This window comes from Fusarium sambucinum, chromosome I, assembly GCF_050947815.1.
Source record: "Fusarium sambucinum isolate potato_lamoka chromosome I, whole genome shotgun sequence".
NCBI classification, from domain to species: Eukaryota; Fungi; Ascomycota; class Sordariomycetes; order Hypocreales; family Nectriaceae; genus Fusarium; species Fusarium sambucinum.
Genome location: NC_139294.1, coordinates 3,035,137 through 3,057,044, shown reverse-complemented (window position 1 = coordinate 3,057,044; position 21,908 = coordinate 3,035,137). Strand labels below are relative to the sequence as shown.

Sequence of the window (21,908 nt, the reverse complement as noted above, 5' to 3'; positions counted from 1 at the left end):
TTGCTATCGCAAAGGTACCATCTCACAGTGTTCATTACGGCTCCAACTCCACACACTAAAAAGACACGGCCAATCAACTTCTATCGCTAGCCCCCGGCCCGGTTTCGCTCGCCCCGTTCCCCCATTCCTCTGTGCTCCTTCCTGCTCTTTTTATCCTTTGCGCGGCCACTTTCGCACCTGCCGTTGGATCTGTCTCTTCTCTTGCCTTGTCCTGCCACTCACTCCACCTCTCCGCCCTCCGCCGGCTATTCTCACCTCATCAAATACATACTCGCTCAGGATCGAGTATTATCCTTCTTCTTCTGTGAAAAGAGGAGGAAATCAGCCAAAAGCGCCCTTTTTAGACTCAAAAAGCGCGATTGCATCAAGATTGGCAATTTCTGATATAATTGCCTTCTGATTCGACGACGCCCTCCAACCACAAGAGTTGTTCTTGAACGGCTCATGGTACCCGCACGGTAGCCCGCGAGTTAATTCGAGCCAGACTTTCCACTGCTCGAGATATAATTTGGCCGTTGCCCGACGTTAAAAATGGTCGCCGTTGGCCAGATACTGACTGAGGTCTCTCACGTCGTGATTCGCGCCGCCGCCGCCGAAGATCCCTCGTCGACAGCCTCTCAAGCTGCTGCTGAGACGACAACCGATAACGGCAATGATAGAAAAGACAACGGCGGCGGGTCGAACTCGCCACTGCTTTTCTTTGTCGCTTTAGGTTTTGGTGTCGTCTTTACAAACTTATGGTGAGAACTTGTTTATGCTTACATGCCCAACCTCGTCTGCACAGCGATGGCTGGATCATGTCTTGAAATGGCTCTAACACCCCGTCTCAGGATTATCGTTGGTGTTAAATACTGCTTCCGATACAATGCTCGGAATCGACAAATGCGAATGAACGAGGACGGCGAGCCTATGCCTCTCGAAAACATGCCTCGACCTCATCGCAGACGTCGTGAGAAGAAGCTGATGACCATGGACGAGGTCAATGACAAGTTCCCGATGATGAAGTACAAGGCGTGGGTCTCCGAGCGTGCAAAGGACGGTCTTCCTACCAACGGCGGCGTTTCTGCACCACCCACTCGACCTAACAGTATTCGGGAGGCGGATGGAATTGTACCAGACTTTTCTGCAAAGGTGCGCGACTCGACTGATGGACCACTGGTCGAAAACGTACCCCAAACGAATGCACAGCCAGAGACGACAGGTACTAGCAACACCACCGAAACTAAAGCACTTGAGATTTCCATCGCGACCGCAGCTGCCGAGGCCGAAAAATCCAAGGAGGCACCCAAGACGACAGCCGATGCTCAAACTTCAAACGAACTGCCCGCCAACAATCAACGACTTCATCGAGTCTCTAGCGAGGAAACAGATGATGATGACGATCATATCGACGGTGCACTGCCACCCGAATGTCTCGAAAATCCCGGTGATACATGTGCTATTTGCATTGACACACTTGAGGATGACGACGATGTTCGCGGATTAACTTGTGGACATGCTTTCCACGCTGTTTGTGTCGATCCCTGGCTGACCAGTCGACGAGCTTGTTGTCCACTTTGCAAGGCCGATTATTATGTTCCCAAACCTCGCCCAGCTCCTGATGCCAACAACGAAGCTGGCGCGAACAACGGCTCCAGCTTTGATCCTCGAAACAACCCAGTCTTTGGCATGCCCGCCGCTCTTCGCTCTGCATGGATTAGAGGCTCTCGCAATGATAGGAATGAAACACCGGCCCCCGCTAGTCGTCGACGCAGAACAGGTGATGCTCCGGCTGGGCAGGAACCTGCCCAACAGACTGAGCAGACTCAGCAAACAGCAGAAGTTACTCAGGCATCAAACGGTGGTGTTCTCTCCTCCATGCGGGGCGCTTTACGATTTGGTCGAAGGCGACAACCACAAGAGAATCCTGAAGCTGTAACACCATCACAACTTGAAGCGGCAAACCGCACACCAGCCGCCACATAAACATGTGTATCACATTTTCCATTCTTACATAACGACACGAATCTTTTTAGCGATGGTTTTCCCTCATTCCTTCCTGGCAACCACACTGCTGGGCACAACCGTCTTGAATCTTGACATTATAAAGGAATTGATTTTTGACGACACGGCATTTGATTTACACCGCATGATATACACGTGGAGCGACAGTAGGCTTATAAGTGGGAGAGAGTGAGGACGTATAACGCTCGATGAGCTATATATACCCCCTGATGACAATGGTGTCTGAGGTCGCGATCGTGGGTTATATGATATGCCTAGCAGAGGCGAGGGCAGTGCATGCTGCTCAAAGTGAGGATTTACTGGTACTCTTGGAATTGTCTATTTAAGACAAGTATTGTATTTGCATTGGGCTAGAAAACATGGCTTTCAGCTGGGACCGGAGCGGCGGAGTTTGCATGGTTTTGGGACTTCCATAGTTGAATGGTACAAATATAATTGTTCCGTCCATACGCTTGCATTATGATTAAATATGACTTGAAAACATATGCTGATCCAATTACTGAGATGTCGTTACGTGTCAGCCATTCTACAGAAAAGATCCCTTCTGAAACCTGCCACCGAAATCAGCGGCATTATTCATCAGCTCCCTCCTTTGTGCTGTGCCAATCTTTCCGCCCAGAGCCATGTCCTTTTCTCTGTCAAAACCTCGCTTACTAGGATCATCGTCCTCTTCGACTTTTTGTCCAGACTTTTCTCGCCGTCCCTGATGCTCATCGTATAGACTTTTGCCTCTTTTCGATTCAATATTGGCAGAAATCTTGCGATTGCGCTCTTCTTCCTCACGTGACTTGACGTTCTTGGGCTCTGCATCTGCACTCTTATCGGAACGTCCCAGTACAGAATCTTGTAGTCGCTTTAGCTTCTCCTCAGGAGTTTCAGTCCATATTGCCGAAACGGCTGAGGGTCCTGAAGATGACGCCGGTTTGGAAGCGAATTTACGATTGCGCATTTTAGTCGGGTCGCGCTCTGAATATCCTGATGCGGTGGGAGGCGCAAGCATCCACGAATCGCGCTGTGGAGCTTCTTCGGCGACTGGAAGCTGGGGTCCTATGGTCGGCTTATTCGCGTTGGATGCGCCTGGGAGCGCAGGACCATATTCATCCTCCGAGTCTGAGTCTGAATCAGGAGACGAAGCAGGGCGTTGTGTGATGTCGGCAGGTGGAGGTGCTGGACCAACGGTAGGCTTTGGTGGTGCTGGGCCTGTATCGGAGTCTGAATCCGATCCAAGATCTATCTCTTCTTTGTTGGATGTTGGCAAAGCTGGGCCGATAGGTGCTTTTGGAGGCAATGGCGCGCTGGGGCCATAATCATCGTCCGAGTCTTCGAGATCGATCTCATCTGTATTCTTTGTGTTTTTTGCTGGGGATTCGCTGCGACGGTGTTTGCTGGCGGACGCTTCTTCATCTGGCGTGCGTTTCCGTTTCGATAGATGTGGTGGTAATTGGGGTCCAATGGAAGACATCTTGGATGTTGCTCGTTGTTAATTTGTTCTCTCGACAATGTTTCAGATTATTAGAGGGGTGCAGTGTTCAAGAAGCTTTGATTCATGGTGGAACTTCTCGTCGCAATGCGACCTGCCATCAGGGAAAGACGTCACAGCGCAGACCGCCCGGAGAATCCCCGGCCCGCTCCGTACGGAGTGACGGGGGCAGGTGCAGTGGGCTGTGCCGCTGCCAACCTTCGACGATGGGGCTGCGTAACGAACTAACTGACCTACGTAGCTCACAGCTCTCAGCTTGCGCGATACCTTTTAAATTGCATCTTTTGCAACAACATTCGAGTTGTGAATAGTTGTCGATTTTTAAACGCTATTCACAAATTCCGGCATTCCAAAGCTTGGGAATATCTCCAGCCGTGTTTGGTTGCCCCTCCGACCTGGTTCATCTTATACCTTGCTTGACCAAGCTCCATAAACGGCAAAACGCATTGTTGCCTTATCGCCAGTCCACCAGCTCATTATCTCGCGCAGTGCCATGACCTTGACGCGGTAGTGTTTGCGCATGCAGTGATGGAAGCCACGGCGCAATGGCCGATTCAGAAGACTTGTCGCTCCCAGGAGACGTGGGCTTAGACAATGGCGACGACTCGATAAACGATGCGCCCGCCATGGCTGGTGCTGATGCTGTGGATGATGGGTCGCTCGACGATAGTGACGGCACTGATCGTCACCTTACGCCCGCCCCTATAGGAAATGGTTCTGTCGGGAATAGATATCGCGAGATTATGCAGCAGCAACATCAGGATAGCTCAGATGTGAGCTCTTTAGGTGGAAGCTCATTGCATGGTCTCCCAAAGCGAGCCGGGAGTCCGATAGATTCGGTCCTCTCGGGACCTGACGATACACCATCCATTCAAGTACGAATACCAATTGTTGGATCTTGAAGAATTGTCTAACCAATCGCAGGGATCATTTGTTTCCTCACCCGGAAGCAGCGTTCTCCCATCTGTAGCTTCTCGTCCCGGCCTAAGCAGTCCCTCACCATCATTCCGACCTTTCGATCGACGATTCCAATCGCGAATTTCTTCTTCCAATATAAATACTCCTCGCTCATCGTCTCCGGCATTTCCCTTTCTTTCTAGCCACAGCCGTAATGTCTCTCTAAGCTCACAATTCCTCCTCGACCAAGCCGATCTCGAAACACCAACGCCGCCGTGGGAAGTTGTTCGTTGGACCAAGCTACGGAAACTCAACGGCCATGCATTCTCCGAAGCAGGAAAACGAAACTTTGGATCACCGACGTGTCTTACAGTTTCAGCAACGATCGTACTCGGAACGTCCAAGGGTATAATATTAGTGTTTGATTACAACCAAAACCTCAAAATGATCATTGGACCAGGAACAAAAGGTAGGATACAATTTGTTTCTGGAGGGTATAAACTGACTTGATACAGCTGTCGAGTCGGGGCCAATCACTGCCATAGCGATATCTGCAGATCATACTACAATTGCAGGAGGACATGCCAGCGGCAATATCTTTACTTGGGATACAAGTCGCGCCTCAAGACCATTTTTGACAATACCTCACTTAGAGCCTGCGCAGCTTCAGAACCGCACGGTGGATGGGCATGTCCCTGATGTCGCCATCGTTCATCTCGGCTTCCTAGGAACTCGCCATACAGCACTTGTTTCAGCCGATAACCGGGGAATGGCCTTCTCGCATCTTGCAACTAGGGGAACAGGTGCGCTTGGAAGGACTGTGAAGACTCATCGAATTCTTGGTCGGTATCCAGATGCGCCATTACCTGCGGGCAAGGCAGTCAAGCCCAGCACTGTCCTTGCGTTTGCGCCTCTGCCCCTAGGCAATGTTGAGTGTTCGACAGATACTCTTGGTTTGACAGCTATGCTGACACCCTATCTCCTTGTCATCGTTTCGACTACACCTGTAGCGCAAACTCAACACAAGTCGGCGCGACCTAAAGATGTTCCTCCCCACAGCGCTATGACAGGCTGTTTGGCATGGTTCCCGGCTGTCAAGCTCAAAGTGCCAGATCCTCATACTGGAAGTGATATTTCAAAAGTGAAACTTGCTTACTGTTGGTCGAACATCCTGACAGTGCTAGACGTGGACGAATATCCACGTGAGGACACAGACCAACCTCCATCATACAGATTTAAAGCACGAAATCGATGGAAGTGCGAAGAGGCTATTGTTGCCGTTCAATGGCTTAGTCGCTCAGTTCTGGCTGTCCTTACCATATCTCAAAGAATGATTGTTCTTGAAGACAGAAGCATGCGAATGACTGAAGGATTTGATCTGGTACAGAAGTACATATATCATGCAGACTTATTCTCCGAGCAGTTACATACCCTCGTGGAACAACTTGACGAGAATGATTCCTCTATGCATGGAGTTGTAGCCGATGCCTTCTATATGAGCTTCAAAGCCTATAAGGGCAGAATATTTCTCCTCGGTTTTAATGAAGTCTCCATCGGGGCGTTGTCGAACTGGGCAGACCGACTTATCGCTATGATGGAGAACGGTGACTACATGGGCGCCATCCAACTTGCTACCTCATATTATACTGGCGATGCCGATAAACTTACTGTTGGGCTGCCAGAAGATTCCGTTCTGCGTCACACTATGGTTCGCGACAAGATCATGGAGATTATTGGCGCTTCCTTGAAGTACGCCTTTGGTCAACGCGAAAAGGAGCCTGAGAGTTACGACGACGATCACATGAAGCAGTTAGCGGATACATGTTTTACTGCTTGCCAAGCTGTGGACAACCAAGACTTTCTCTTTGAGGAGATGTATGAATGGTACGAAGACGCTGACATCACCGGTATCTTTCTCGAATGTCTCGAGCCCTGCATCCTTGAAAAGACGATCACCATGGTGCCGCCAAGCATCGTTAAAGATCTGGTCCAGCACTACGTCAGTCGAGGATGGGAGAGTAGACTCGAGGAGATGATCTGTCACATGGAGACAGCAACCCTTGATCTTGACCAGACGACTCTTCTGTGTAAGCAACACAGCCTATACGATGCTCTTATATACGTTTGGAACCAGGGCATTGGCGACTATATCACGCCTATGATTGATCTCCTTTCGCTGCTGATTCCTCTCATGGTCGATGGCGACTTCACGGCCAACAACCCAGCAGATGACTTTTTTAGCATCAATGCCTTCAAGATCTTCCCTTACCTGTCTTATACGTTGACGGGAAGAGTGTATCCAAACGATCAGACGATGAGCGAAGAGATGGCTACAAGGGCCAAGTCTGAAATCTACTGGTTTTTCTTTTCGGGAAGAACAATAACGTGGCCCAAAGGCAGCAGGAATGAGTTTCGCACCATCCCCAACTCCGATTCACAGCCATCGTTCCCATATCTTCGTATGATTCTCAAGCTGGATGCTCCTAGCTTCCTGAGCGCGTTGAATGAAGCTTTCGAAGACTCGTTCTTGAATGACTCGAATGATCACCACATGAACGGCAGTTCCAAGGGCGACCTGCCTGAGGAGCAGATCTTTGGGCAGACCATCAACCGACAATACGTGCTGTCTATCTTGCTGGATGTCATGAATCCCAACGATTTTGCGCCAGAGGATACCATCTATCTTGACATGTTTATCGCACGAAATCTTCCCAAGTTCCCTCAGTATCTACTGTTTTCAGGCACAACACTGTCACGTGTTTTGACTGGACTATGCAACTACCCAGGTCAGGATTTAGCGGAGGATGCACAGCTCAGTGCTGAGTATCTCCTTTCTATATACCATCCATCAGACATGCCAGACTTGATGCCGTTGTTCAAGAACGCAGGGTTTTACCGTATTCTGAAGCGCATATACAAGACAGACAAGCAGTACGACAACCTTTTGCAGACCTATTTCGAGGACTCAGAGGATCAGGAGCTAGTGTTTGACTGTCTGCGCGAGTGTCTACGACCTCAGTCGGGACTAACAAGACGTCAGATCCAAGAAGTGCTCAAGGTCATCAGAGAGCATGCACGGGACTTGCTTGAGCTTGAGCCCACGCTCACAGCAAAGACACTCGCCGAGCAAGATGTGGCGCTTCACCAGCATGTGGTTGACTCGGCGCAAGATGCACCAGACTTGCAGCACACATATCTCAAGACTCTTTTGGAGCCGGAAGAGCCCACAGCAGATGCAAGATTGACTGCCGCTCGTGACCTAGTAGAACAATACGTACAGCTCATGTGTAAGTATGAGCCATCTCATGTCTCAGATTATGTGGGCATTGTGCAGTCGACCGACTTGAGATTGGAGAAGCTCCTGCCTACAATGGAGGACACAGGCGTTATCGATGCAGCCGTGGTGCTGATGGCTCGCGAAGGTCAAGTCAAGGATGCCATGGGCCGACTTGTAAAGCATCTCAAGACACTTGAATCGGCTATGCATGGACTCTTGACTGGTGCCGAGGAACGAAATTCGGGGCCAAGTCTTGGCTACGCCGCAGAAGAACTCTTTGAGGGTCTCCAGAAGTATGTCCACGTCGGTATATGGTTGTGTCAAGGCCAGACCAAGTCTTCGTCTAAAAAGTCAAAAGTGGTCCAAAAGGGTTCCAAGTCCGCAGTTGAGACACTTTCTTCCGACGAGGCTCTTTGGCTAAGCTTGATTGAGGCATGTGTGCAGATCACGAAAGACCTGTCTCCTGCACTGAACTCTGCTGCTGAGCAAAACACCAGTGACGATGAATTTGATGAGGAGAAGCTCGTGGCTCTTTTGCGCTCACTGGTTCAGCACACATTCACGGCGCTGCTCACAACCACATCTAGTCAGACAACCTCACAGCCAGGGTCGAAACTTCTATCGAACGCCGGTTCCAACTTGTCCTTCTTGCGTATATTGAGGGCATTCTTGACACAGGCAGCTGCTTTATCGCCAAACTTGGCAGATCTACGAGGTGTGCTTGCATCTATCTTTTCGGCATATGCGTACGAGGAGTCGATATTGAAGCTGTCGAACCGTCTGTTGGAACGTAGTTTGTTCGTGGACGTCAATCAGTCAGTCGAACTCCGCCAACGTGGTTGGAGGCCAAGAGGATCAACCTGCGAGGCATGCAGTCGAAGGGTGTGGGGACCTGGTGTTGCAGGAACATCGGTGTTTGAAGCATGGGAAGATAAGCAAGCCATTGAGGAAAAGAGGAGGAAAGAAAGACAGGCCGATGCAGCAGAACGTGCCAAGGGCGATGACGGCGAAACAGATCTCAAGGCTAAGGGTAAAGGAGTCGACACAAGGCCTTCGAGCATGCTCATCGAAGCAAACGCTACTAGTGGCGTGAGCAGTAATAAGGATAAGCCGATGGGGCCATTGGTGGTGCTGGCATGTCGGCACATCTACCATCAGAGCTGTCTAGATGAGTTGCAAGAACAGGAGCAGAACGGGGGCGTGATTGGTGTTGAGAGGGAGTATAGATGCCCGATTGACGGGTGAGATATTATCAAGAGAAGGCTTTATTGTACAAAGTGTATAGATAGAGTTTAAAGATGGGATTAATGATGATGAATTTGAGTGCAGTCGGATTGTGCCATGTAGCTCAGACTGTGGTTTGATGAGCAATAGTCTATAATATCTAATAAGAGGAAATTATAACAGTGTGAATTATTTATCCTATTCATCTTATAAATGTGATATTAAATCATTGACATTTCAGGGTCGAGTGCTAAAGGAGCCGCTAGAATAAATGTTTTAGTGACCCGCGCAGTGGCAGGGCGGTACCTGGCCTTAACTCAACTCATCTCAAACGTCACATTTTGAACCTCGAATAGACATCTCCTTTTCACAAATCGGAGCCACATTGACAGCAGCAAATATGTCTTTCAGCTCTGATGAAGAGGATGAGATTCTCTCAGATGCTCAATCGGAAGGTTCCTCGGAAGAAGACTCTCCTCCACGTCAACTATCACAAAATCTATTCGCACCTCCATTCTACGGGCGACCACCTACGCCTTTACCCCCTTCACCATCACTCACTTCTCTTCTTCGTCCTTCACGTCCAACAACGCCAGATGCATCCGACGACGACGCAATCGCGCCCGTGCCTCGCGCAGCGCCAAAGGTGCCCACGTACGAGTACTATGGCTTCGTACTGTATCTCTTCAGCAGCCTGACGTTTCTCATTTATCTACTCTGGGGCTACCTCCCGTCTCCCTTTCTCCATGCCCTGGGTATTGAATACTACCCCAACAGGTGGTGGGCGCTCGCCATCCCAGCATTTATAGTCATGACAGTCGTGTACATTTACGTAGCGCTCGCGGCGTACAACACGGAAATGCTCACAGTGCCGTTGTCGAGCGTGGAGACGGTGGTTGATGGCGCAGGAAAGTTGGCAGAGATTGATGCCAAAGGGAGACTGAAGGGGAGCAGGAACAGGGAGAGGAAGGTTCAGGCGGATGGGAGATTAAGATGGAGGGAGATTTGGAGCGAGGGCACAGATGCGGTGATGGATATTCCGCTGGCGGGAGTTTGTGAGGTTTTGTATGGAGAAGGGCGCGATGAGGAGGGTTATGTTGATGATGATTAGATGATATCCGAGTCTTGCCTAGAATCAGGATCTCCATATTCTAGTTGTAAACGTCTCTAAGCGCCAGCTACTGTTCTCATTATAGCCCAGATCAAAAAGCAATATGGCAGCAAAAATGAATACAACCAGCGGAAGTGCAACGGCAAAGAAAACCCCAAAATTCTTTTCTCCAGGTAAATAGCGATCTGACATGCTAAACAAACTCGTCGAAAAAGAAAGAGGAATGAAGATGAGTGCCACAATGGTAAAAGTCTTGATAGTCTTGGCTTCACGAATAGACCTCGCAGCTCCATTGATACCCGTCACACCTGTAAGTGAAGAACTCAAGAATTCTGACCTTTCTCTGAGGGATTGCAATTTCATGTAAATGTACTGAAAGTCGGATTCGCTCTGGGCCCATTTGGTGTAGGAGTTGGTAGCCGTGCTTGGCACGCATGGGTTGTCAAATGATATATGTAATTGCAACATTATGTGCGATACATCCTTGATATATCTGTCGATTCGACTACAGAGCTGCTGAATATTACTCCATGAACTTTCGAGTGACGTTGTTTCGATATTGGCGAAATTGTCTTTTCGCTGGAGCGGAAATGCCATGGTCGAGAGGAGAGCTTCGTGGTACTCTATGAGAAGCAGAAAATGGGAGGCAATGATCTTTTTGGCAAAAACAGTAATGTCTAGTCCAGACAGTTTGGTCGATATATCATTGTGATATTCCGTCAAGTAGTGAACCATATCATCATAGAGACTGTCCCTAGGAGGACCAGATGCTTTATTTATAGTCCATGGGTGAGGAATAAAGTCGGCATATCCTCCTTGGAACGGTGGCGCTGAGAAACGGATAGTCTTTAAGGACCATGGATCTTGGGTGAGAGATGGCTTTTGCCATATATGAGCCTGTCGGAAAGGCGGATCACAAAGAATTAAAGCTTGCGATATTAACTCATGAAACAAGAAAGAATAGTGAAACTTACCAGTCCAGTCGTTCTCATTAGTAAATGTTGTTTTCCAGAAGGAGCATTTTCTGTGAAGGATGACAGTAGGCTCCCATTCCTTGCCAAGTTTTGTCCTCAGTGCATCTCTCCCAGACTCTGCGCACGCGACACTAAATGTGCCGAGCTGTTCACTAAGAGCTCTGATATCGTAGTAGTTGGCCGTGAAGGATTGACTCCCGTCTATAAGTGAAGGTAAACATGGAGCCAGGTTGGGCTCGTAGGGCCATCGGAGATAGGTTGATGTTCGCTCGTGCGTGACGAAGAAGATGGGATCTATGTTAAGACTTTCGCCCAAGAGAGCTACGACTTGTGGGTTGAGTCCTTCGACGAGATAAATGCGACGACAAGCATTGGGTCGAGGATCTTTAAAGTGTTTCTGTAGGTCTACAAAACTAGGGAACTCTGTTGGTGGTGGAATTTGATTCTCGGTCTCTAATTCGAAGAGTGAGGCGCGAATATTCTGTCTGTCGCATAGTAAAACTGCACGGTTTCTTCCATCTGGCAGCTCTAAATTTGGCTGGCGAGTGCAGCTCTTCTTGATTAGATTCAGATATGGACCTTCAGATGATAACCAAGTACCGTCGTCTTCAGTTGTACGAGGACTGGTTCGCGGTTTGGGTGCGTCTCTTATGCTGGACATTTGAACTTGTAGATGTTATAGGGTAATCGAAGAGTCGAGTCATGTTGTAAACTTGTTGCAAGTTGGCCTATGGACTTCCGTACACTTCCGTATTACACGGAATATCACTATGCATAATCCACTATGAATTTATGCACATCATTCCATCAACTCGAGAGGGATGTACCGGCCTCACTAGGGGTACTTAGAGCATCTTTTCCCCTGCAATCCTTTTATGCTCATATCAGTGGAGCATATAACTACAGAGTAGGCAGTGGAACAACATTCATTCCCGCTTGGACTATCGGTACCGAAGATCTGGTAAATTGTTGGATCTTTGAGATACGGTTTGGGACTTACTTTCGCGTATGTTCTTTGGCTGTCCATCGCCTAGGAACCTTGGATGAGACGAGACCAGGTATACCCTTACAAAATAACATAATACTCCAGACGGAACTACAGTCAATAAGCTGCTTCATTCCATTAAGACAACGGCAAAGGATGATCTGAAAAGTTATAATCACCCGAGAGTTTTATCCCTGAGGATTCGCAATTATAAGCCACCATGATATTATTCGAATTTTACTCATAGCTGAGACCGTCATTCAAAAAGTCACAACCGTCCGTCACACAAAACTCACGGGTTATGACTGCGGATTCTGATTCCGCCAGCGAGGATTCGACTCCCTCCGAGACCTTATGTTTTTGCCTTTTCTGGTGAGGATATATATGGTTGTTGTTTTTGCACTATGTGCTTTCTCGCGATGTAGCTACCATTGAGTTTACCTACAAGGCATAGCATGACTGTAGAGCCTAACTGGCGATAGTTACGAGATATCGCCTGCGGCACAATAGGACTTCGAAACGGAAAAAAACGGGTCATAATTTTGTTGCTACGTGATGGCATCTTAGCCGTGAATTTCTTTCATTACTCGAGATGAGACAGGACCGTTTTGTAGTGCAAAAACACTCAACGGTGCAGATACTCATACGTTGAGTTGATCTGTGCTTTGTCAAAAGCAACGACAGACTGGGAATAGGATGAGAATTCTTCAGGAGACAGACGGTGAACAACATCTTGAGGCCTCCGGGAAATTAAAAATGGTTGCCTTACCACGCCTCTTGGCAAAATTGCAAACCATTGAGGCTCAAAACGATGCTGGAAGGTTATGGAATAGAGGCATCGATCTAGATGGTGGGTGAATCCGTATTCTATGTCTGGGGTTACTATCCTGAACAAGGTTTATGATTGTCAATAATGCATACATCCACCAGAAAAGTCCAGCCTGGAGCGAAACGTTGCCTCTTTTCTCTTTCGGAGGAAACAGGAGAGATTCCGATTGGGGTAGAATGCCTTCACCACTTACAAACTACATCCGATGCCATCGACCGACCAGGCCAAGACTTCTCAGCCCGCAACGATATGCAGAACCACTCACACATTTAATCGGCAAGAGATTATGAGTCGAGTTTTTTTTATACATTTCAAAATAGCACTGAAGGGCCCCTGTTGTGGCTGGTTTCTGTTATGCATGTTGGTTCCAAACATCTGTATATCCTAGTCAGTCCAGAGCGCTTACAAGACATGTACTCGAATAGACATCGTGAAAATCCGATCACTGTGCGTGGTGCTTAAAATGAGATAACTGTTTCGACAAAAGTGCAATTGAGTCTGCGAGAAATTGGGAGGCCTTCTGAGAAGTCCCTCTTTGCTGAGAGTGTAGTTTTCGATAGTTTTATAAGACGATGGGGAACTCTGAGATATGCGACCTACCATCAGGCTTCACAGAGGTACTTTCTGACTACCAAAGCGGGACTGCAACAAGCTGTCATTGGAGAAGATACGGAAATCTTTAGGATCTGCTTCGTCAAGCAGTCAGGGAGCTTCATGGTACCCGCGGTCATGCCAAGGTCCTGCGAGATGCCCGCGATTTATACAGGGGTAACTCTTTGGCAAACCTCTCGGTAGCCTGGCCACTTCAACTCAACGAAACTACAGAGTGTGTTGTTCCCTTTACGGGGGGCCTTGATCAAGCAGAAGGATTCAAACAAACCCTTGTCAGAGCTACGGCACTCTGGTTGAGATGCCGTCGCTCGAAAAGGGTGTGCTCCAAGTCGTACCTAACCCAGAAAGCAGACTACATACACACATAAAACCTACCAAGATAAACATAGAAAAGTGCGTTCACCAATATATAAATCATATGCCCTAACTCAACAACAACACAAGAACATGGACTCAGCCAGAGTCCCTAAGACACCCTCTCGCAGACCAGGCGAAAGGATCTTCAAGACGACAAAGACCTGCTCCATCCCCTCTCTTACTCATCTTCGTAAGGAGTTGGGCTACGGCACTCGAGGCGAAGAACGAGACATTGCCTTTAAAAGGTCCATTCGCACACAGATTAAAACATTTGTTTTGAGCAGTGACAGCACCCCGGCGTACAAGTTTACCAAGTGGAAGAATACTGCACATCAGCGAGGCCTTTTGGAGGTGACCAAAGACTTTCTTGAAGTCCAGGGGAAAGGGTCTGAGTTCTGGCCGCAGAGGGACGTCCCTGATACCACCCAACCGCTACAATACTGGAAAGATTCTGCCAAGTTAGTGCGATTCTGCCTTGTCGTTGAGAAGTACAATTAACATCATTGTGAACAGAATCCGTAGCCTTATGACCAAGGTCTTTTGGCGGACAGCTCGCGAGTACAAGCGACACAAAATCGCATTAACGACACTTCCGCTCCTATCACAGTCTACCGACACGTCTTGCCGGTCAGAAGACAACCAAGGCGATACCAAACACCCCCTTCCAGATATCACGACTCATCTCAGGGGCAATAGTGCTGAGGATCCTATCGATCTCGAGACTATGCAGTCAACCACAAGCGCTACCGGTCCATCTAGGTAAGCTCACTGCCATAAACTCAACTGTCTCTCTAACAAGATCTCCAGAGACAATGATCCTTTCGTGGGCATATCGATACGTTTTGACGCATTTGTACCAGCTGAGGATTCGTTCGACGAGCCCTCCAGTTCCGAGCCATTCTCCTCGTCGCTTTTCGCCCCTGACATGCTTGGCTGCCAACCGACTGATACTGCGGATAACCATCAAGCTGCACCAGAAGCCAGGATGCATGGCGATGACCCGTGGGAGGTACCCAATAGCCCACCTGTAGCTGTAAGCGTTGTAAGTTTCACGTCAATTACCCATTTTGACATCAAGGCTGACATGTGCAGGGACAACAGACAAGTAAACGACCGGCCGAAGCGAGTTCGAACGACAACAATCGTCAAGCCAAGTGCTTGAGGAACAAAGCAGCATCCTCTGGGCAACCTGCTCACCCATCCAATAAAGGAAAGAAGGTCAACAAAAACACCGATGATGCTTCCACGACCCGACGGTCCTCTGATCGACGGAGGAAACCGAGAGTCAATCAAGATAGTGCCACAGCAGAGCAAATGATGGCGTTTTTCAGCTCCGATAATGAGACTGGGCAACGCCAACAGAGTAAAGGCAAAGCTAGTGGCCAAGTTCCGCAGGCGTCATCATCTCATTGCAGAGACCCTGCCGCTCCTAGGGCATCAACTGGTGAGCAGGCATCTACGCAGGCTGCAAGAGAAACAGCAGCTCGACAAGCTGCGGAAGAAGCTGCAGCCGCCATGGCAACAGCTGTAGGTGTTGAGGGACAACCTCGTGTCGCGACTGGCCTCTCTGTCCGAGCGCAGGGGAAACAGCCTGCTTTACCCACAAGACAGGCTACTGTGGTCGAGACTGGTCCAAGCAGGGAGCGAGACGTGGTTGAAGAGTCTGCTCCAAGGAAAGAGACGAATGTTCCTCAGGTAGTTCACCCGAGCGTTACGAACAGCTCTAGAGGAAGTGGTGAGCAAGAGCAAGAGCAGCAAGACTTTAGTATTGTCATCGGCAATCAAGAGCAACAAGCTCTTGACAGTTGCGAGTTGATCCATACGACCAACATGGAAGATGGTGTGACGTGGGTGACTCAAAGATTTCCCACATCATTCTTCCAAATGTCTCTCGCAGACATGTTTCGAGAAGCAGGACTGGACGACTCTGCAACACTCCATCTTAGATTCAGGAGTCGTGCGCACGATTGGGCAGAGAAATTTGAAAGGAATATAGACGGCGAAGGGGGCTTTTGCACCTTGAAAGAACAATGGCTGGATCATATTGCGAAGCAGCATCGGCGGGCTGCTTCAACCTCGACGGCGCAGAGGCGAATGGTCAAGTATTCACTCTACTTTTCGAACGAGCCTTTCACGGTTTGAAGGGGTTGTTTCTTTATTTGTCTCTTTCTTTTCTCTTGGATTGTATTTTTAACTATGTATGTTGCTCATTCTGCTCATTGTTATTATTTCTCCTTTATTAGCTACTTTAGTAATCATCAAATAAAAGGTTTGTAACACTTTGCACAGAGGTATTCTATCTTATATGGTTAGCTGTATTATATCCAACGACTGTTAGTGCAATTAGATTGTTACTCATGGTTCTTGTAAGAACAACGGGAGAAGGTGCCGCTGAGCCAATAGACCCAAAAGTTAACCAATTCACTCACAAGTGATGAAATTGCTTCTCACATCGATATAAGGAGCACAAGCCCTATTCTTCGGGCTACAGTAGGTCTTCCGGGCCTCTTGCCTCTATATCCTTACAGTTCTGTGTAGTAATTAAAGTTTGGAACTTGACAGTTAAAACGTGGGGATCATGGATTTTACATACAAACTTTATTCTTATAACTATATGATTAGCTCCTTTATTATGACGTACTAGTCTTGAGTTGAACATGTCAGTCAAAACTTAAATAAACTGTTGACATAATACACACATTAAATTTAATGTCCCAAGGCTATATAACGCCTTATAGGTCTTGCGCTAAATTATGCAACCTTTGCCTATTGACTTGATACTTGGCCTATGATTTTGACTTTTAAGAGAGAATTTATACTGAGGGAGAGGCTTTTTATAGCAAAAACACTGATATATTCAACTTTTTGTAATATCTGTTAGGTGGCAAGTCTTCTTTGTCCCATAGTTAACCGATTAGGCATATTAAGAAGATGGTATCGTATCCATAAGCGTTATGTAGCCTTGGGAGATAGAACTTATTAAGATCTGCATAATATCACACAGTGATATAGGAAAGTACACATTAAACTTGTTTATCAAGCTAATAAAGAGTAAACTAATTGCTAGGTTATAAACGGGAAAGACCTTCACAATGAATAGTTTAAGACTTGTATTAGTCTGGAGTCAATCTCGACGAATAGAGTGGAAAGTTAAGATATGTAGTTTGTTTAATGTTAGTCTGCTATTTGTTCAATTGTTAAACTTGGCTAGTTTAACTTTAAGGCTGGAATAGGGCGTAATCACCTGATTTATTAGACACTTTGGCTGAAAGATACTACAACCGAACAAGGAAGAGAGGCCTTTGACCAACTGAATCCGTTCAGTTTGATGAAACCTAGCTGATCACATGGTGGGTTCCTTGGATGAGTGGAACTCTATTTGCTTTTTGTCTGCTCATTTTCGCCTTCTCCCCCTAGCTCGAGCGCCATAGTCATACAACGGGACCGACGGCATTGGAGAAAGGAGGCAAGTGCATGGATAATACTCCCTGCCTCAGGAGAACACAAAACAAGTTATGTGAGAGCGAGACTCCTAGCGCGTCAGCCTGTGGCATTTGTGATTTAGTCTAGTATATATGTTAGTCCAAAGTCTACCAGATCACTAGCAAGTTGACTGTACGGATACAGAGTACAGAGTATGACGGCGGGAATTAGCAAGGATCAGCGCTCCACGTCACGAAACCGAGATGAGCATTGACACCGTGACGCGCTAACGAAGAGGAAAAGAAAAGAAAGACAAGAAAAGAAAAGAAAATACGAGAAAACGCTTGCCTCCAACTGTACTGAACAAAAGCATCAAAAGGCCCAGGCTGCACTCCTCCATTGTCAGATTCTCTCTGGACCAAGTCCAACACTTTTCTACATAACCTTCTGAAACACAGCAAGAGGTGGAGCGCCAGTATTCAATATACTGACATCATGACACTCACACCACCTTCACTTGGTTGTCTCCCTGTCGTAGAAGACAATGAGTCTCAACCAAGGCCATTCACGACCATGGCCATAACCGAGCCAACTAGTTCACACTCAGAGGAAATCTTTCCAACTATGGAGGAGACATTGGACAAGCTCGGCCTGGGAAAAGACTGCGACAAGTCCATCAGACGACGTTTCAATCACTACCGCGTTGAGACCTTCAAACAGTACAAGAAGGCTCATGAAATCCCGGCCGAATCCCTGACGGATTGGTCAAAAGAAGAATGCAGAAATTATCTTCGAGCAATGGTCCTTTTTTTTCTTCACGAAATGCGCGGATCTTCTTTCTGGTCACAACCGGCTCGCAAAACCTCACAATACATCCTTTCTAATGACAGAGATCGCGAAATGTTAGTATACTCTTTATATTAATTTCACTTCATTAATATGATTATCTAACATTTATGTACTCTAGAAGCTGACATACTTTTTTCTAGTATTCAGGATCTACTAGCAAAAAACTTTTTTCAATAGATCAACAGCAAGAGAAGAAAATCTAAGATATCCTCAGTGAGAAGGAAATTTCTGCAAAGCATCGGAGACTCTGCTGAATGTGCGATTGACATTGACAATCTGTCTGATGATGATGTTCTTCCTCGTTTTGTCCCAGAGTCCTCCCCTGATCGTGTTCCCAAGAGGTAAGCCAGCCTGGAGAACGATTGATTGAGATTCTTTTGCTTACTTATTCATTTTAGAGAACCCGTTACAGATGGTTCTGGAATTGAGCAAAACATGATGCCTCAGCAGGAAACTTTCCTGCCCAAACAAAGCCCGAAGCGCCCAGCTGAAGCAGAACCCCCCCAAGCTCAAAGTCGCGCAAAGAGTCTTCGTCTAGATGCCCTAGACTCTAGTGTCGGATTACCTAATAATCTAACAGGAGAAGAAGAGAGCTTGTTTGTATCAGACGACGAGCTTATCCGTGATCAACTCGTGGACTGCAACAGTAGCGAGATCAAGCAGGACACGTTCAATGTCGAGTGTGATGGCCTTCCGGGCGACCTGCCCGCAAATGCTGAGCATGCTGTACCTCAAACTCTAGAAGAGAACAATCCCACGACTGCAAAAGCTGAGCCTGCTGAGCCTGCTGTACCCCAAACCCTGGAAGAGAATAATCCCAGAGACGTCACAGAGAATATTCAAAATAACCCACCAAAAGACTCTGTACCAGAAAGAACTAGCTCTAGTGATGTCCAGGGGACGATCTTTTGCAAGCCGCTGCGGGAGAAGGTCACAAGTTCCCCCTACAATCCCTACCGTCCAGTATTCGAGAAAGAAACCGAGACTCCGAAAGCGGGTATATCCCATCGGAAAAAGACAAAAGTTAACGCAGTATCCCGCTTCCGATCGAGGCTCAATTCACCGATGTATGTGCCAGAGCAAACTTACACACCGCCTGTTTTTCGAGATGCTTTTGTCTTTTCAGGACCTTCAGAACCTCCAGAATCGTCAGCATATTTAGAAACGAAGACTACGAATTTTACGCCAGATGGAATGCCTGCCGATGGTTATTCGGACAGTTTCTTCACCACTAACCCCCCCCTTCCTATCAAGGTTACCAACGTCCCCATCAATCATGTTATAGACAACAAAGACGGCCAAGGGCGAGCAATCGGAGACAAAACAGACAAGGCAGAAGAGTTACCTTATAAGAAGGCATTCACAGACTCGTCGCTGAACAAGAACCCATACCAGAGCGTCGTCAAGATTCCCATGGCCTCAGAGAAGGGTCTGTTCCCAGAGAATAAACTCAACTTCGACTCGGAGCATGCCAAGCACGTTCTCGACAGCCATCTCCGTAACCACGCCAAGGGAACTACCACACCCATAAGGTTTTCCTTTTCGCTGCGTCACTCGAACAGCCACACCAACAGGATCAACAATATTTCTTCCTTTGACTTCTTCACAATGTCACTGAGAGAATTCGTTGTGGCCCTGCCGCTGAAGGACAAAGACCAGATCTCAGGGTTGTGCATACGACAGTACGGACCAATCACTCATCTGCGGCAGGTATATCTATACAATGAAGATGTGTTTGGAAATATCCGTGACGAGTTTATACGGTACATCGAGAGCGATATTAGCGACGCTAAGTGCACGGGGAGACCGTTGGACTATGAGATCAGCATTGAGCCTATCATGGACGATTAATAAGCTGGTATAATTAAGAAGCTGAAGAAAGCAAAATGAAAGAATGACGAGGTTATAATTATGAGTATGGGAATAAATGCAATTTCAATCCTTATATAACAAAATACAAGCAGTATGTTTTATAGCTCCCAAGAGTAATACGTAAGAATTTCACCGCTTAACTTTATACTTTTTAATATATTTACTAAAAGCTAATTTATTATAAGAGCTCTTATAACTTTATAAAATCTAATTAGTTAAAACTAGGTAATTATAGCTTAAGTATTTAAATTACATTTTATTACTTATAAGAATATAGAGGCAAGAGGCCTAGAAGACTTACTATAGCCTGAAGGATATGGCCTAAGCATCTTATATCGATGTAAGAGGCAATTCAATCACTTGTGATTAAACTGGTTGACTTTTGAGTCTATTGGCTCAGCGGCACCTTCTCCTGTTATTCTTACAGATATAAAGAATTTAAGTCTTATCCTTCGGGCCATAGTAAGTCTTCCGGGCCTCTTACTTCTATATCCTTACATGAGAAAGTACCTGTTACATTACTGTAAAATTAATAAAGCCTTTTAAAAAGAAGTTGGCTATTTAATTAAAGTTTCTCTTAAAGTCTTAGGTTAAATTCTTTTACAAGCTTAATATTGGTATCTGTTTAGGTATATTATACTGCATATAAGTAGTAGGCAAATAACTATCAACAATATATATCTTGGTTTATAATAGTCCATCGAATCACCAGGCCTTTACTCCATACATTATTAACGCCAATCCAATTTCATGCAATCGTCCAAGTTGTCAGCCTAGTATATTAACCGGCAAACATACTGGTAAGCTCCCAGTCTCCACTGGCAAGCTGTCTCCAGGAACTAGAGCAGGTGGCCTGGACAGTCTGCATACCAAAATTTCCGTCTCCTTGATCGAGCTGGCGGAATAGCGTGACCTTGTATCCAATAGCGGCAGCCATGAGACCGATCTCGACGGGCTGAGGGTCGTGCATCTTGTAGGCGAGCCACTCTTCACAGTGCTTGACCTCTTCTTCCAGAGAAGGATCAGAGTCGGCGGTGCGAGGTGTGGGGTCGCCAAAGAGGAAGCGGTTGGACATGACGGCGTCCTTGGCGATGTACTTGAGGGCCGTCTTGGGCTTGTCGCAGAGCGCGCGCCAGAGGAGAGTCTCCATCTCCTTGACAGCGGAGAGGTTGCGACCCTTGATTGTCTTGAGGTTCTCCTCGTCTGATTCGTCATCCGGGTCGTGCTCTTGCTGCTTGCCGCCTCCGTTGAAGAAATCGGATCCTTGAATGCCAGAAACGATGCTGCCATTTTGTTGACTAGGGGTGAGTTCCATTCCCCTTTGGCTAGAGGGACCTCCGAACTTGCTCTCGTTGGCATTGAGGCCGTTGGTAGAGCGGTCGTTGGTGAGACCAAGCATAGTCGGCATGATGGCGGTATTTTGTGGTGTAACTTGTACGTGTATAAGTGGTGGTGTTGGTTGAATGTAGGTCAGGTCAGTTCAGATTAGAGGAAAGAAAGAAGAAATGGGGAATGCAAGTCATAAAAAGGTACAGATACAGACATACAGTACAAAATTCCTGTTGTAAAAAGCCAAGTTTCATGTATTTCCATGTTTTCGAACCTCCCAAATCCTGATTGCTGGCTATCCTGGTTGCTGATGTGACGTCAACCTTGTGCAGCAAAAGTTGGACATGATTATGACGAAGATCGACATTAAGTTCATCATCTTGACCTCGACTATTGGATAAAAATGTTTCTTTAACAGGGGATCAACCATGAAGCGTCGTTCCTGATGTTATCGAGAAAAAGACGTGCACAGATTCCAACATTTCGGGGATTTTCGATATAGCGCATCTGATGTTGATCTGTCTTGCAACGTCTAAGCCATAGCGCCCACAACTAACAGTAGCTGATCGATCATCTAAGGATCGACCCGTTGAGTTGTGGCGGTGATCTCGACGGTGGCTTAATTGCGCCACACCAATCCCCCACCCCCACTATCCGACCTACGATTTCCATCAAGTCAATATGG

General features: G+C 47.2%; 8 protein-coding genes across 8 annotated transcripts; 5 read left to right on the top strand and 3 right to left on the bottom strand.

Moving 5' to 3' along the window:
• Positions 1 to 531: 531 nt before the first annotated feature.
• Positions 532 to 1,965, top strand: FSST1_003717 (E3 ubiquitin-protein ligase RNF103; the record flags this gene model as incomplete). The annotated part of the gene is made up of 2 exons (XM_083229822.1): positions 532 to 740; positions 831 to 1,965. The coding sequence occupies 2 exons, from the start codon at positions 532 to 534 to the stop codon at positions 1,963 to 1,965; spliced, it is 1,344 nt and encodes a 447-aa protein (XP_083087147.1).
• Positions 1,966 to 2,530: 565 nt separating this feature from the next.
• Positions 2,531 to 3,466, bottom strand: FSST1_003716 (GPALPP motifs-containing protein 1; the record flags this gene model as incomplete). The annotated part of the gene is made up of 1 exon (XM_083229821.1): positions 2,531 to 3,466. The coding sequence occupies one exon, from the start codon at positions 3,464 to 3,466 to the stop codon at positions 2,531 to 2,533; it is 936 nt and encodes a 311-aa protein (XP_083087146.1).
• A 563-nt stretch (positions 3,467 to 4,029) lies between these two features.
• Positions 4,030 to 8,903, top strand: FSST1_003715 (VPS8 family protein; the record flags this gene model as incomplete). The annotated part of the gene is made up of 3 exons (XM_083229820.1): positions 4,030 to 4,359; positions 4,409 to 4,850; positions 4,897 to 8,903. The coding sequence occupies 3 exons, from the start codon at positions 4,030 to 4,032 to the stop codon at positions 8,901 to 8,903; spliced, it is 4,779 nt and encodes a 1,592-aa protein (XP_083087145.1).
• A 379-nt stretch (positions 8,904 to 9,282) lies between these two features.
• Positions 9,283 to 9,993, top strand: FSST1_003714 (uncharacterized protein; the record flags this gene model as incomplete). The annotated part of the gene is made up of 1 exon (XM_083229819.1): positions 9,283 to 9,993. The coding sequence occupies one exon, from the start codon at positions 9,283 to 9,285 to the stop codon at positions 9,991 to 9,993; it is 711 nt and encodes a 236-aa protein (XP_083087144.1).
• A 24-nt stretch (positions 9,994 to 10,017) lies between these two features.
• Positions 10,018 to 11,628, bottom strand: FSST1_003713 (uncharacterized protein; the record flags this gene model as incomplete). Its single annotated transcript, XM_083229818.1, has 2 exons — positions 10,018 to 10,922; positions 10,968 to 11,628. The coding sequence occupies 2 exons, from the start codon at positions 11,626 to 11,628 to the stop codon at positions 10,018 to 10,020; spliced, it is 1,566 nt and encodes a 521-aa protein (XP_083087143.1).
• A 2,212-nt stretch (positions 11,629 to 13,840) lies between these two features.
• Positions 13,841 to 15,892, top strand: FSST1_003712 (uncharacterized protein; the record flags this gene model as incomplete). The annotated part of the gene is made up of 4 exons (XM_083229817.1): positions 13,841 to 14,208; positions 14,264 to 14,509; positions 14,558 to 14,792; positions 14,843 to 15,892. The coding sequence occupies 4 exons, from the start codon at positions 13,841 to 13,843 to the stop codon at positions 15,890 to 15,892; spliced, it is 1,899 nt and encodes a 632-aa protein (XP_083087142.1).
• Positions 15,893 to 17,668: 1,776 nt separating this feature from the next.
• Positions 17,669 to 19,873, top strand: FSST1_003711 (uncharacterized protein; the record flags this gene model as incomplete). Its single annotated transcript, XM_083229816.1, has 3 exons — positions 17,669 to 18,075; positions 18,259 to 18,363; positions 18,421 to 19,873. The coding sequence occupies 3 exons, from the start codon at positions 17,669 to 17,671 to the stop codon at positions 19,871 to 19,873; spliced, it is 1,965 nt and encodes a 654-aa protein (XP_083087141.1).
• Positions 19,874 to 20,675: 802 nt separating this feature from the next.
• FSST1_003710 (uncharacterized protein) lies at positions 20,676 to 21,302 on the bottom strand (the record flags this gene model as incomplete). Its single annotated transcript, XM_083229813.1, has 1 exon — positions 20,676 to 21,302. The coding sequence occupies one exon, from the start codon at positions 21,300 to 21,302 to the stop codon at positions 20,676 to 20,678; it is 627 nt and encodes a 208-aa protein (XP_083087140.1).
• Positions 21,303 to 21,908: the final 606 nt, after the last annotated feature.